The sequence below is a fragment of the Delphinapterus leucas genome, chromosome 13 (genome assembly GCF_059928025.1).
Source record: "Delphinapterus leucas isolate spDelLeu-1000000601 "Yukka" chromosome 13, BTC_Dleu_Yukka2, whole genome shotgun sequence".
In the NCBI taxonomy this organism is placed as follows: Eukaryota; Metazoa; Chordata; class Mammalia; order Artiodactyla; family Monodontidae; genus Delphinapterus; species Delphinapterus leucas.
The window spans coordinates 15,873,841-15,890,276 of record NC_143141.1 but is presented as its reverse complement, the minus strand read 5'-3'; the positions used below and the strand labels follow the sequence as shown (position 1 = coordinate 15,890,276).

The 16,436-nt window shown below is 40.7% G+C and overlaps 1 protein-coding gene across 2 annotated transcripts in view; it reads left to right on the top strand.

Annotated features, from left to right (window-relative positions):
- DNAH6 (dynein axonemal heavy chain 6) overlaps window positions 1-16,436 on the top strand; it is a 294,154-nt gene that overhangs the window by 156,946 nt on the left and 120,772 nt on the right. The window contains exons 37-44 of one of the 2 annotated variants that reach the window (XM_022556141.3): window positions 1,286-1,507; window positions 1,959-2,106; window positions 4,448-4,605; window positions 6,068-6,199; window positions 11,014-11,185; window positions 11,944-12,090; window positions 12,695-12,768; window positions 15,682-15,836. In XM_022556141.3, the coding sequence (XP_022411849.2) occupies window positions 1,286-1,507; window positions 1,959-2,106; window positions 4,448-4,605; window positions 6,068-6,199; window positions 11,014-11,185; window positions 11,944-12,090; window positions 12,695-12,768; window positions 15,682-15,836 (1,208 nt within the window). Of the gene's footprint in view, window positions 1-1,285; window positions 1,508-1,958; window positions 2,107-4,447; window positions 4,606-4,673; window positions 5,525-6,067; window positions 6,200-11,013; window positions 11,186-11,943; window positions 12,091-12,694; window positions 12,769-15,681; window positions 15,837-16,436 lie in introns of those variants that run through there. The other variant, XR_016395370.1, reaches the window with a different exon arrangement.

The following is a 16,436-nucleotide window of genomic DNA, read 5'->3' as shown; positions in this document are numbered from 1 at the left end:
CTCTGAATAACTCAGGTTCTTTTCATTTCTTTTCTGGGTTGTTAAAATAGCCTATTTATTATTCCCTTGCTTTTGGTCCAGTCCTGTCTAATTCACCTATACACCATTGTTTTTTAGAATTACAGGTTACAATCTATTAATTGGTCATGAAATCAGTTGAAAGACTATTAACCCAATTTTTAAAAATGAAATATCCATTATCACAACTTTTAGTCAACACTATATTGGTGATCCTAGCCAGTGCAACAAGGCAAGGAAAAAATAAATAAGCTTTAGAAAGGAAATGAAACTGTCATTATTTGCAGAAAACATAACTGAATATATAGAAAATCCTAAAGTTTTTTTAAACATAGAATGGAATATAAAATAGAGTGATAGTTGGGTGAATATTATACATATTTGAGCATACACATATATATGTATGTACCATGTCACCATGTCAAATTGAGTCACTGTCAAGTGTGCTTGACACACCACTGCTCTGTAGAGCTGCCAGAATGAACTTTCTGAAATGTGATCTGATCATGTCACCCACCTACTTAGACTCCTTCACTGAACTCTTGCTGCAAGCTCTTTAATAAATGACATTTTTATAACTTGGCCCCATCTGTTTCCAGACTTATCTCTTATAGTCCCCAACATGCATGCCACTTTCCATGGCTTCCAGACCTGTTTTCTGAGCCTGAACCCTGACTCCTTCTTCCCCATCCCCATCTCATCCCTTCTTTGCCTTGCTTGAAGGACAAAGACTGACTCTTGCTTGTCCTTCAAATCTAAGTTGTAGCATCACCCCCCCTTAGAAGCCCTCCTAAATCTCTAGCCACCACTATAACTCTCCTGAAAGTAGAAATGAGCCATCTCTCCTTTGTGAGTGTACTAAACTCCACTATAACCCTTATTTTTCCGTGAGTATTAACTAATGTGCTTGTGTCCCCCAGGTAGATTACAAGGTCATTGAAGGCAGAGGTTGGGTCTCATTCAGCATTTTCCCCTAACACCAAACACAGTATTTGGCATGGAGTAAGCCCCTGAATGTTGGATTGAATTGAAAATGATTTACAATTCTAATATGGGGTTTTGATATAGTTAATATATCAGGTTTTTACTGTACTGCATTGCATGATTAAGCTTAAAGAATTAGACTCTGATCTTAAACAACTACTTTTCCACAAAGGAACAAAAATCCAAATCCATCCATGTTCTATGACTGCCTTTGTTTCTGTGTAAATATTTCTGTTGCCATGTGTCAATCCTATTGAAAGTGGTGTTTAATTTTATACTCTAGCTTCCCAGTTCTGGTGATCTGTGGAGCATTCACATGGACTTTGACACCAAACGGCTGGATCCCTGGGAACAAATCATACCCACCTTCAAGTACAGTCGAGATATTCCATTTTTTGAGATGCTTGTCCCTACAGCTGACACAGTGCGCTTTGGGTATCTAATGGAAAAACTACTGGCGGTCAGGCATTCAGTGTTGTTTACCGGAATAACGGGAGTTGGCAAGGTAGGAAACCTACATCAAGCAAGAAGTCCTGTCCGACACAGTGATGGTGTTTAGAAAAAGTGGAGTATAGAGGAAAAGGCTGATTGTTTGGTCTTCTTCTTGGTTTGGGGGGAATCCATATAAACAGACACTCACTGTTTCCCCTCTAAATTATTTCTGAGTTTCTAAATCTTACTATCAAATTGACTTGGATAGTAACCAAGATGGCTTTTGGTATGATCCTAAAATAAAAACTTTTGCTGAGATAGAGCTGATTAGGGTATTTCTTTGGCTCTGATAAATATCATTAAACGGAATCTCCAGGAAGAGAAAGGCAGATATTTCAATCTGGCTCTAACCTCTGTCCTTTTCTGTCCTGTTTCTTACTCATTGTTCTGGAATATTACTGACATAGACAATTGAAAGATTTTATATTGAATGTGAAATCAGTTAACTTTTTTTTATTTTAAAGTCTGTTATTACAAAAGGACTGCTAAATAGAATTCAAGAATCAGCTGGCTATGTTCCTGTTTATCTAAATTTTTCTGCTCAGACTTCATCTGCAAGAACACAAGAGATCATTGAATCAAAACTGGAAAGGAAAAGAAAAAATATTCTAGGTAAGAATTATCCTTGTCATTTGTCTCACACAAATTAATTATTAAATGCTAATAAGTCACATAAACCGTGCATGTAATAAAATTATAATTGGATATTTTCTTTGATTAATTTATTTGTAAAGGTAATTCTGTTAATAGTATTCTTTCCTGGGTATAGATCTAGATATCTTACTGTTAGCAAGCAGGTAGTTTATTTCTATCATCACCTTCAACTCAGAGCATCTTCAATCTCTGCCTCTCCAAGGCTCTCCCTGTCTCCACTCATGCCATGCTTTCAAACCTGCATTGATTTCCCTTTATTTAAAACAAACAAACAGGAGCTTCCCTGGTGGCACAGTGGTTAGGAGTCCACCTGCCAATGCAGGGGACACGGGTTTGAGAGACTGGGAGGATCCCACATGTCACGGAGCACCTAGGTCCGTGCGCCATGACTGCTGAGCGTGCGCTCTGGGACCCGCGAACCACAACTACTGAGCCCCCGTGCCACAGCTACTGAAGCCTGTGCGCCTGGAGCCCATGCTCTGCAGCAGGAGAGGCCACCACAATGAGAAGCTCGCGCACCGCAACGAAGAGTAGCCCCTGCTCGCAGCAACTAGCGAAAGCCTGCGCGCAGCATCAAAGACCCAATGCAGCCAAAAATTAAAAAAATAAATTTTTTTTTTAAAAACTCTTTATGTCTGGTGCACTGACTTGTCTGAACTCAGTAGGGAATAAGCATGAAACTGTTTTGGTGTTTCCTTCAGTCAGCGCTTTCCGCCAAGCTTTGTGGGATCTCTCTCACCCTGCCTTATTAACCGCTTAGATAAATACCATTACCTTCTGGTCACTTGCAATTTTGAGTCTGGTCCAATGTAAAGGTTCAATCCAAACCCAAAATTTATTTTTGTCTTTTTTTTGTTTTTGAAGTATAGTTGATTTACAATGTTGTGTTAATTTCTGCTGTACCACAAAGTGATTCCGTTATATACCTATATACAGTTTTTATATTCTTTTCCATTATGGTTTATCCCAGGAGATTTGATATAGTTCCCTGTGCTCTACAGTACAACCTTGTTGTTAATCAGTCCAAACGCAATTTAAAGCTCTTCCTCTCCTCTGCTGTAAGCCAGGTTTGTGGCTGGAGGTGCTGGAGGTGGAGAGGGACATGGGGGCTCTTTTACTCTCCCCACTCTCCCTCTAGGAGGCTCTAGTGTATCTGGATGGGAGGAGAAGGGAAGGACAAGGTTCTCCCTAACTGAAGTTTAGGTGGGCCTCTGTGGATTGCCCCTGCTTCTCCGTTGGCCTGATGGTTGTCCACGCTCTCGGCGTGGCAGGCTTCCAGGAGCAGGTTTTCTCAGGGCCTCCCAGAAGAATTGCGCACAGGCCAAGCATTGACCTTCCCACTGGAAGGTTCCCTGATGTTGGGAATCACGGTTTCAGCCCCACTTGGTCCCACCCTCCAGTGGCACATCCTGCAGCCTCCTGCTGCTGGGGTCCACTTGCCCAGCCCACAGCCCTCCTGGGTGGAGCACTAGGCAGAGCTCAGGCCCAGCTACCTCCCACATTGTCTATCATCTCACAGGCCCTGTCATGCCAGCTGCTTTCCTAGCCCCTCTCTGTTACCCTTTTCCTGCTCAGGTAGGCACAGGGCAAAGGAAGCCAGTCTTTCTGGTGGGGGCCCCAAATTTTTATGAATGGTACTCGTAGCACGCCTCCCCACCCTTGACCTGCTACTTGGCTTCCAGAGGCCAGAAGATGAAGTGGGGCACTGAGTTTGCCTCGTTTTCTTTGGAATTTTCACATGCTGGATGCCAGCGTGGTGGAGTCACTTCCTCTTCTTAAGTTATTCTCTCTTCTGTGTTATCACTCTTTTTTTGCTTCTGAATGTATATATTGACTTTCTTTAAGTTAAATATGCCATTGTACAGCTCCACTGCACTGGCTTTCCCTTTGATGTAATAAGGATGTTTTGAATATCCTGTCCTGTTTTCCCTGTAGGGGGTGGTGGGATGGCATTTATGTAAGGAAACTTTTGGGATTCTTCTGCTTCCTCCTGTGAAAAGGAAATGACTTTACTCACCCCAGGCCCAGGCCACACAGTTGGTGAGGGCAGTGGGAGTGGCTGTTATTGAGGAAGGTCAACTGAAGTGCTAAGATCCACAGCTTCATGTTGGAGCCTGGATGGGGCCAGAGGGAGATCTCTCGTCCTCAAGACAAGACTCTGCTGGGACCCTTCTCACTCTGTAAAAAACTTAGCTCATTATGACCTGTACGGTGTTCACTGAGTCCAAAGCCTTACCTAAGTCTCGTCTTACGTTTACCAAGGGCAAATTATAATTCTTAAATTCATGTTGTTTCCTAGGAGCACCAGGAAACAAACGAATTGTGATTTTTGTTGACGATTTAAACATGCCCAGACTGGATCACTATGGCTCTCAGCCTCCCATTGAATTACTTCGGCAATATCAAGATTTTGGTGGATTTTATGACAGAAACAAACTCTTTTGGAAAGACATACAGGTTACTTTAGGTTTTAAATTACTTTGCATGTTTCAGTTTAAATGGCAGTGAAATATGGTGTATTCATTTGCTAGGGTTGCCATAACAAAGTACCATAGACTGGGTGACTCAAACTATAGAAATTTATTTTCTCACAGTTCTAGAAGGCAGAAGTCCAAGATCAAGATGTCAGTAGGGTTGGTTTATTCTGAGGCCTCTCTCCTTGGCTTATAGATGGCCATGTTCTCCCTATGTCTTCTTATGATTTTCTCCCTGTATCCATGTCCAAACCGTCTCTTCTTGTAAGGACACCAGTCATATTGGATTAGGACCCACCATAGTGACCTCATGTTAACTAAATTACCTTTTTAAATACCCTACCTCCAAATACAGTCACATTGTGGGTTACGGGGAGTTAGGGCTTCAACACATGATTGGCCAAGAGGAGGCAGAAAAGGACACATAATTTAGCCCATGACATATGGCCTCTGCATTTCTTGTGTGTAACTCAGTTCATTCAGTCTGTATTGGCTTCTCGCCATGCTTGATTCATGAAATTTATAGACAACTGAGACAGCCCCGGCCTCCTGGAGGGCTCAGCTTTGGAGGATGGATGAACATGTGTTTATAATGTAGGTTGATAAGTGGAAAGAGACTGGAGGGGAGCAGGGGTGGGCACTGGGTTGATGATGAGGGAATCCTTCCCAGAAGAGGTGATGTCAGAACAGGATTTTGCAGGCAGGGCAGGGCAAAGCAAGGAAAGGGAGTTATTTACATCTCAAAGCAAGTAATGTGAGACACCATGGGGGTGTGGAATGTGAGCAGCAGAGCAGCAGGACATGCAAAGGTCCGCCCAGGGAACCATGGTGCCACGATGAGGAATGTGATTAGGAGCCTCTGAAGGAAACATTGTAGAAAGATCCCCTTGGCTGCAGGGAAGGTATGGACTAGAGAGGAGGCAAGGCCAGAAGCACCTACAATATCATGTATTGACCAGTTGAACATGTTATGACCAGAGGCTCGAAGGAACCTAGCCCTGTATTTCCCCTACGAGCAATGGTTCAGGGTGCATTAATTCAGTGTTCCTGGCAATTTTATAGAACACAGCTACCACAAAAAACAAGAACTGACTATACTTAGTATTTATTAAATATATCTTAACCTAAGGTACAAATTCTTACAATTTTTTAAGATTAGATTTTTACATAGGAGTATTTATACAAGATAGATGAGTTAGCTGAGTAACCTTGAGTAACTTATTTAATCATCCAGGGCCTTGATTTTTTCATCTACAAAGTGGAGATAACAACAGTGATCTCCTGAGGTGGTTGTGAGAATTAAGTCAGATAATGTGTTGGAAAATATAACACAATGCTGTCCTAGGGTAGGTCCTCCAAAACTGTTGGTTGAGTCCTACTGTTGGGATGGGCACGTTGCATGTCCTTCTTTGCTGGGTGACCTGAGTGGATTTCTCTCCATACAGGACGTAACGATTGTATCAGCGTGCGCACCTCCAGGTGGTGGCCGCAACCCTGTGACTGCCCGCTTCATCCGACACTTCAGCATGTTCTCTCTCCCGATGCCCTCAGAGCACAGTCTGAAACAGATTTTTCAGGTGAGGCTGGATTCCAACTTGGGCAAGAGGGGAAAAAAAACTTATTTGTTCCAAGATTCACACAGAACAGTCCGTTTCTAGGGAGCCCATCCATCGTTTCCTCAGCAGAAACCAGGTAAGCACAGGGGCATCTGGGCAGTAGCTGATAGGCATTTGCATCATGGCCTTCTGCGTTTGTGGTCTCAGAGGTAGTTTTAGGAATGCAGAAAGATGGTCAGAACACTGCCCCTACCTCTAAAGAAGGCTATGTCCCAGGCCCTTGACTCTCAGCAGATCTCATCCCTACCCAGCCCTGGCCTCTGTGCTCGTCTCCTCGCTGATTGCCATGTCTATGTCCACTTGCCCAGCAGACACAACCCCTGATAACCCAGCGGGCTCAGGCTCAACACATCAACCCAGAATTCATCATCCCTGCTGCCACCACCCCCCCCAGCAGAAACAACCACGCTTATTTCTTCCATCTTCACAAACTTCCCCAGGGGACCACTTCCTCGTCCTTTAACTGGGGGAAATAACTGTGTCTGCCCTGTAAGGGATTAGCAGAAGTGTTCAGAAAGTGCAAGGCATTAACCTAAGTAGAATGATGCGAGACCATGAAGCAGCATGACCAGAGCGAGTATGTCATACCAACCAGCAAAGACGCTCAGAGGAGACAGCCAGTGAGCTGAGTCCTACAAGGTGGAATTGACAAGGGTGGACAGAAACACACAGGTGAATGTGGTCACAGAGGCAGGAAGTGGTAATGTGTGCATCCAGGTAGGATGAGACAGGTGACTGGTCTGAAGAAACTGGCTTTGATTGCAATCACCCAGGAGCCAAAGAGGCAGTGATACAGGCATAAAGTGAGCCTCTGCATTTACCTGCATCAGCCTCTCCTTCCAATGGGGTCTTCTTAGAGGAGAGAAAGGACCAGAACCAGTACATACACAACAGTCAGCTGGAAAGTGGTTTTCATATTGAAACTACATCCATGGGAAATTATTTTTAATAAATTTGAAGTAGTTCCAATAAGCTGTTTAGGAGCTAATGCCAAAAGGATACATAAGAACTGCCACATTTTGGAAAACTTTTAGAGAGTACTTTAGAATAGGAAAGGATGGGAGCTTATCTACCATAATTAAGTAGCAAGTACAGAACATGACAGGAAGTAGGTAACGGGGACCAACACAAGTATTAGACTTTTTTAAATCCTACCTTTTGTTGAGAACCTTTATGTGTATATTCTAAAGATTGAAATGAGTGATTCCCTCCATGGTATCCTGACACACTTTGTGATGTGATCAGTGGTGAGGGGGTGTCCCAAGTAACTTATGCCTGATGATAAGGTAATAAATTCGCAAATTATTTTACATTTTAACAAATTCAAGCAAATTCAAAGTTATCCTAACAACAGCAACAAAATGGCATTCTTAATGATTCCAAAATATTTTCTTGGGTGGGAGGAAGAAGGTAGAGTCTGGGCTCCTGGAAGTGAAACTGATCCCGACCTTCGGCCTCCTCCCTCTACCTGTGGGAATGTCACATCTACGGAAATGTGTCACATATAGGAACATCAGCCAGCAAACACGTTACAGATGAAAACAGGCAGGAACTGCTATTTCCCACTGTAAATTAGAGGCTGTCATTTAAAACTCACCCTAGCTGTGGGCAGTAATAGAAATGAAATGCAGCAAAACTGAGAGATTCTGGGTTGGACTGCATTCAGGTGGGAAGTATATTTTTCTCGTTAGCAGAACAGACTGGAGATTTTGTCTGTAGAAAAAAAGGCCTTGGATCCCAAACTTTTTTTTTTTTTTTTTTGCGGTACGCGGGCCTGTCACTGTTGTGGCCTCTCCCATGGCGGAGCACAGGCTCCGGACGCGCAGGCTCAGTGGCCATGGCTCACGGGCCCAGCCGCTCCGCGGCATGTGGGATCTTCCCGGACCGGGGCATGAACCTGTGTCCCCTGCATCGGCATGCGGACTGTCAACCACTGTGCCACCAGGGAAGCCCCCAAACTTTCTTTTTAATCACAGCCCATCTAAGCAGAGTTCACAGCCCACCTTTCCTGTCCTTATTGTGTGGAGGAGAAAGAACTTGGGGATTACCAAGAATTGAAAAAAGCAAAATCAATAAGTTAAAGTAAATTTGTTGTTTTGTATATATATGACAGTATTTATATATATGTAACTATACTATATATTAGATAGATATAGATGTAAACTGTGTTAGTATTTGTGTGATGGAGAATAAACAGACTGGGATTTTTATTTTTGTCATACATAATGTATACATAAATATATGGTAATTTTTTATTTTATATGTATTAGGATGGTCCTACTCAACATGAGGTCCAAAAAGGAGAATGTTAAATTCATGTTGGGGACTCGGCAGGACAGTACCTCAAAAAGATAGTCCTCACAAACTGCTTTTAAAAATAATGTTCAACAGAAGGCTCATTGAAAACAAATACTTTGATTTATTTCAAACTATGTCATATATGAGCCCCAAATCTAAAGTCACAAGGGCTGACTTGCAAGCATTTGATATGCATTTGGCGCCTTCTCCCATAAGTAATTCCAAGGCTAATGGTGATGGGAGTTTATCTATTTAAAAATCTAATATGAGTTTCCCTAGCAACTGGGGCTAGAAGGCTAATAAATACGTACTTTCAGCTTGTGGCAAGTAATATATGAGAAGATCAGAGAGCCATAAGCGAGACTGATGGGAGGACTTATCTTAGATTGGGTAGTCAGGGAAGGCCTCTCTGAAGGACATGTAATATCCAACATGAAGGATGAGAAAGTCCCTGCGAAGCAGAGAGCCCTGTGGGAATGGGTCCTGGGGGAGAAGAGAGCATGGGTAGTAAGGCCAGGGAGGCTGACACAGCATCTGGTGGGGAGAGAGGGTAAGGAGAAGAGGCTGGGCAGGGGCAGAGCATGCACTGGTGGGGGTGCAGGGCCTTATTTCCCTGATTAAAGGTAACTGAAGTGAGATGAGTGGGAATAGAGAGGCCAATGAGTAAGGAGGGAGTGAGGAAGCCCCGATGAAAAGGAGTGAGGGCTGGAATGGGGTGTCGTCAAGGGGAACAGAAGGAAGCAGGCAGATTCAAGAAATGTATTCAAGAGCGACTGTGGGGGACAAAGAAGGGCAGGTTTCAAAAGAGACTTCTAGGACTTCCCTGGTGACACAGTGGTTAAGAATCCGCCTGCCAATGCGGGGGACACTGGTTCGAGCCCTGGTCCAGGAAGATCCCACATGCTGCGGAGCAACTAAGCCCATGTGCCACAACTACTGAACCTGTGCTCTAGAGCCTGCAAGCCACAACTACTGAAGCCCACGTGCCACAACTACTGAAGCCCATGCACCTAGAGCCCGTGCTCCACAACAAGAGAAGCCACCGCAATGAGAAGCCCGCGCACCGCAACGAAGAGTAGACCCCACTCGCCGCAACCAGAGAAAAGCCCGCGCACAGCAACAAAGACCCAATGCAGCCAAAAATAAATAAATAAATTTTTAAAAAAGAAGAGGAAAGAGACTTCCAAGTTCCTGGTCTGAGTGGAGGGTGGGGCCATACACTGAGCTAGGGAAGCTGAAGGGTGGGGAGTTCACAGGTATCAGTAAGTCGAACTTTCAATATACATGAAGGTGAAAGTCTACAGATTTGTTGGTCATTCACCCATAAAAATCAGAGAGAGGACTTCAGCTCATTTCCAGACAAGTGTGAGCACTCCATGAAGACCCTCTGGACCCACAGCCAGCAGAGGTCTAATTACTTGAGAGTGGGTTCACGGTAAGTTCACTGGTCAGCTGTGAATGCTACTCAGGCAGCACCAGACAATCACAGGAGACAGAAGTGAGTCCATTCTGGAGAACATATTCTGAGATGGAAAGAAGAGGGTGTTTTTGTGTTTTCGTTTTTTGTGTTTTGAGTTTCTTTAATTGAAATGTAGTTGATTTGCAATGTTGTGTTAGTTCCAGGTGTACAGCAAAGTAATTCGGTTATATGTATATATATAGTCTTTTTCATATTCTTTTCCATTACGGTTTATTACAGGATATTGAATATAGTTCCCTGTGCTAACCACTAGGACCTTGTTGTTTATCTATTTTATATATAGTAGTTTGTATCTGCTAATCCCAAACACCTAGTTTATCTCTCCCCCAGAAGAGTTTTTTCTTTAATTAATTTTTATTGGAATATGGTTGCTTTACAATGTTGTGTTAGCCTCCACTGCACAACAAAGTGAATCAGCCATATACATACATACATTCCTCCCTTTTGGACGTCCCTCCCATTTAGGTTACCACAGTGCATCAGGTAGAGTTCCCTGTGCTATACACTATGTTCCCATCAGTTGTCTATTTCATACATAGTATCAATAATGTATATGTGTCAATCCTAGTCTCCCAATTCCTCCCTCCCCCCACCCTTTCTCCCTTGGTATCCATACATTTGTTCTCTACGTCTATGTCTCTTTTTCTGCTTTGCAAATAAGATCATCTATACCATTTTTCTAGATTCCAAACATATGCGTTATTACATGATAATTGCTTTTCTCTTTCTGACTTACTTCACTCTGTATGACACTCTCTAGGTCCATCCACATCTCTACAAATGAACCAATTTCATTCCTTTTTATGGCTGAGTAATATTCCATTGTATATATGTGCCACATCTAGAAAAGAAGAGTTTTAACATCCACATGTCCTTGCACTGTAATTTGGTTTTCTACTTATTATTAGAAAAAGTATCATCAGATCTGGAGTATATGAAAGATAAATTATGGTTAAAAAAAAAATCTAACCCTCTCATATTACGTTTCTGATTCTAGGCCATCTTAAGTGGCTTCCTAAATGACTTCCCACCAGCTGTAAAGCAAACTGCATCCAAAATTGTGGAAGCCTCAGTTGAGATCTATAACAGGATGAGTGTGGATCTTCTGCCTACACCAGCCAAGTCTCATTATGTCTTTAACTTGAGGGATTTATCCAAATGTGTGCAAGGTAGTGTATGGAACCTTCATTCTCTGCCCTGCACCCTCCTTCCATTTCCATTCACCCGCAGATCTCTCAGTAGAAGTGTGTGTACATGGGTGTCTGAGACTTGCCTGGAAATCCCATTACAATGTCCCTGTTCAAGTCACCCTCCACCCCCACCCCAGACTGGCTACTTCACAGCTTTCCTCAAACCACCCTCCCATTTCTCACTCCCAGCTGGTGGCCTGTCTTCTTTTTCACTGAAAAAAAATAGAAGCAATCAAACCAGAAGGGCCTCCTCTTCCAGATCTCCCAGACATCCTGCATATGCCTTCCCTCCCACTGCAGTGGTTCAGCTGTCCCTGCCCCTAACATGTGCCAATAGTCCCCCCCACCCCAGTATTGAATCGCATCCCCTCCTGCCGACTCAAGGATTTTGCTCTTATAATTCCCCCTTCTCTTCTGCATTGTCAATGCTTCCTCTTCTATCAGATCATTCGTAACAGCATAAGACCCTGCTATAATACCTCACAACTTAAAAAATAATTCTCTTTAGGCCCCATATCCCCCTTCTGCTACCCTCCCCATTTTCACTGCTAATGTGTCCCCAGTTTTGCTTTCAAAAAATGAGCTCACCATTATTATATGTGTATATCCACTGGGGAACCATCCATTTCTGGTAGTGTGGGGATAAAGTTGGACTTAAGGATTTCCTCCTTAATTAAACTACTAGATATTCCACAATTGTAGAATTTTTCTTCTTTTCTCCTTTTCTTAAAAAGCAGGTATCCTTCAATGTGATCCAGGAACAATAAGAGAAGAGATACAGATATTTAGACTTTTTTGCCATGAATGTCAAAGAGTCTTCCATGACCGTTTGATTAATAATGAAGATAAGCACTATTTCCATGCTATTTTGACAGAAATGGCCAGTAAATATCAATCTTTCTATCAATCTTTATTTAGCTAGGTTTTTTTGTTTTTTAGTAGAAAAACAATTTGGTTTCTAATCTTAGCCATTAGACTACCAGGGAGACACAATTTGGTTTCTAAAATGAGCAAAATGAATTGTAATCATTCATGAGTAAAAGGTTTTTTCTTCATATATTTATATATGACCCAAATATATAACAATATATGAAATATTATGAAAATCATTTCATTGAAATTCAGGAAGGGTTAATATTCTTAATTCAGTATAGAATTTTAAGTAGAGGAGGGAAAGTAGGAAAAAAATAGCATTTTGTTGGATAAGAAACCAGGATATTTCTAAAGTATTTCTTATTTATTAATATGTATTCAATACCTGTTATTTAATAAAATGTTTACTAATAGTAAATATTCTTAATCTTAATTCTGGGGGATTATCAACCAGACTAAAGTGGTATGGCATTAACATGACTTTCCCTCAGTTTCATGTGTACCAATTAGGCTTCTAAATAAAGTAACAGGGGTTATTATTCTGTATATCTTATCATTAATATCCTGCATTCAAGCTTATTGTTATACTAAGAATTGATTTTATTTTTTGAATAGACAAACATTTTGGAATTGCAATAGGCCTGGAATATTTTTTGACTAGGCCCATCGTATTTGGAGATTTCATTAAGGTAAGTATGTTGTATTGACGACTACATTTGAAGGCTATAAAACATTTACTATTTTCTACTTCAAGTTCATATTCTATAAGAGCTTTGCACATGTGAAGATTAGAGATCTAGACCAGGGGTCAGCAAGCTATGGTCCGTAGTCCAAATCCACCCACCGCCCATTTTTGTAAATGAAGTTCTATAGGGACTCAGCCACGGCCCATTTGACTGTGTACTATGTATATGACTGCTTTCTAATGACTAGGCAGAGTGGAGTAGTAGCAACACAGGCTATACGACCTGCAAAGCCTAAAATATTTACTATATGTCCCTTGAGAGAAAAAGATTGCTGACTTCTGATCTAGTTACATTCATTTTAATAATAGTTTGAATCCGAAACCCATCAGGTATTCGATTTGGAAGGAAGCAAAGAGATTTAGTCTCTTAACTCAGGACTCCAATTCCTTTCCTAGAATCCTGTGTAGTTCTTCAGCCTCTGCTCAGAGGTTTCCAGTTATGGGAAGCTAATTAGTTAGCAGTTCTGCCTTCTTCATTTCAGGGTAGCTCTAATTAGTAGCGAAATTTTCCTTGTACTAAGTTCCTTAAGTCTGTCCCCCCAATAACATCTACACATAGGCCCTAATTTTACCCCCTAGACCTACCTAGAATAGACTTATTCTAGATGAGTAACATTATTCTATGTTAGAAGACTTCCGTCTAACCACCCTACCTATGTTGACAGATAGCCGTCTTGTTTTACCAAGTTGACTCTTGTTTGGGTACAACATTCCTACTGTCCCTGAGAGGGCAAGGGCCATGTTTGTTTGTTTTGTTCACCCTAAATCCCTAGTTTCCTGCACAGAGCTAAGTATACAGCGGGCTCTCAATCAATGCTGTTTAAACAAATGAATGGACTCATCTGTATATCATACACATATGATATCACCACCCTGATAACCCCTGACAACTAAAAAAAATACTAAACAATTTATTTGTATGAAATATATCTATTTTTTAATTAATTTTTATTGGAGTATAGTTGCTTTACAATGTTGTATTAGTTTTTACTGTAAAGAAAAATGAATCAGCTATACATATACATATATCCCCTCTTTTTTGGATTTCCTTCCCATTTAGGTCACCACAGTGCATTAAGTAAAGTTCCCTGTGCTATACAGTAGGTTCTCATTAGTTGTCTATTTTATACATAGTATCAATAGTGTATATGTGTCAATCCCAATCTCCCAATTCCCCCCACCTGCCCCCCTTTTCCCCCTTGGTATCCATACATTTGTTCTCTATGTCTATGTCTCTATTTCTGCTTTGCAAATAAGATCTTCTATACCATTTTTCTAGATCCCACATATATGCATTAATATATGATATTTGTTTTTCTTTCTGACTTACTTCACTCTGTATGACAGTCTCTAGGTCCATCCACATCTCTACAAATGACCCGATTTTGTTCCTTTTAATAGCTGAGTAATACTCTATTGCATATATGTACCACATCTTTTTTATCCATTCATCTGTAGATGGACATCTAGGTTGCTTCCATGTCCTGGCTATTGTAAATAGTGCTGCAATGAAAATTGTGGTACACGACTCTTTTTGAATTATGGTTTTCTCAGGGTATATGCCCAGTAGTGGGATTGCTGGGTCATATGGTAGTTCTATTTTTAGTTTTTTAAGGAACCTCCTTACTGTTCTCCATAGTGGCTGTATCAATTTACATTCCCATCAACAGAGCAAGAGGGTTCCCTTTTCTCCACACCCTCTCCGGCATTTATTGTTTGTAGATTTTCTGATGATAGCCATTCTGACCGGTGTGAGGTGATACCTCATTGTAGTTTTGATTTGCATTTCTCTAATAATTAGTGAGGTTGAGCAGCTTTTCATGTGCCTCTTGGCCATCTGTATGTCTTCTTCAGAAAGATATCTATTTAGGTCTTCTGCGCATTTTTGGATTGGGTTGTTTGTTTTTTTGTTATTGAGCTGCATGAGCTGCTTGTATATTTGGGAGGTTAATCCTTTGTCAGTTGCTTTGTTTGCAAATATTTTCTCCCATTCTGAGGGTTGTCTTTTGGTCTTGTTTATGGTTTCCCTTGCTGTGCAAAACCTTTTAAGTCTAATTAGGTCCCATTTATTTATTTCTGTTTTTATTTCAATATTCTAGGAGGTGGGTCAAAAAAAGATCTTGCTGCGAAATATGTCTATTTAAATGTATTCTTAAAATCAAAATCTGAACTTTATTTTCAGGTGGTGATTATCTTTCCTGTGCGTTTCTAATGATATTATTATCAAACGGGGAAATGAAGCAAAGCAAAAAGAGTAGTTGGACTCTTCTTCCGTTGCCTATATGTATTTTAGTCAATGGTTCCAAAAGAAAATGTCCCTAGGGCAGTTGCTACGACAAAGACAAGAAGTTATCAATAGGTCCAAATGGACACTCAGTTGCCTATAGTTTACACCAAATATCATGCTCAATGATTTATTTAATTAAATGACTGCTGTGTAAAAACTATGTATAGTTCTGGCATGACTTTTTATAACACAATCTGCCATACATAATTTTCAACAATTTTGCTTTTCTGATGTCAACAGCTTAAGAGCAAAAGTATGAAACCAGAGTAAGTTAAAGTGAGAAAAAATTTCAAATCATTTCTGAACTTCCTTGTGAGTTTTATTGCGAAGATCATTGAAATTCCAATGTACCACTTGAAGAGGTTGAATTAAATGAATTTTTCAGTTAGCCATGAACGTCTGAGTTTCTTTAAACGGATTTCCTTGGTTTTAAAGCCCTGCTAGCATATATAAGCAAATGATTAAATAAAAATATAGATAAAATAATGTTCCCTCCTAAGGTTATGTATATTATATACATTTATATATCAGAATTGATCCAACTTGGTTCTTCTCCAATAAATCATCTAGTTTGGAGCAGATAAGACTGACCGGATTTATGATGACATGCCTGATATGGAGAAAATCGCAAATGTTCTACAGGACTATCTTGATGATTATAACCTTATAAATCCCAAAGAAGTAAAGCTGGTGTTCTTCCAGGATGCTATAGAGCATGTTTCAAGGTATAGTGCCATAACATGCCTAATAATGCATTGATCTAATTTCATTTATATTAAAAGGTAAGGATTAAGTTGTAAAACACTCTTTAAATAGATTGCTAGATGGACAAAGGTCTATTAGCAAATCTTGCTGTAACTTAAAAGGTATTTTTGATATATTTAAAATATATATGACATGAACATTTTATGGAATCTCAGAGGTCATTATCTTTGCTAAATATTAATAGATTGTTTTGGTTTTTTAAAATGTCCTATCTCATTCCAAAAAAAAGATCTAAAGTTGTTTACAGATATGTACAGTATAACCAGGCTGATTAACATGCATGACTAAAGAAATAGGGGGTTTTGCTTTGTTTATAGCAAAACAAGTTGAATGCAAGGATCATACATTCTAACTGCTTTTGAGTCTGACTCATACCCACTGCAAGTATCCTTTAAGGCTCATCCCCGACACCTAGGTATCCAGCCTGAATATCTGTAGTCCTTGGGGCATCACAACATTTTAAAGTGGCTCATGTCCTGTTGAACAATTCTTAAATTGTAAATATGTGTTAAAAGTGTTGAAATGATAAGGTCCTACTATATAGCACAGGGAGCTATATT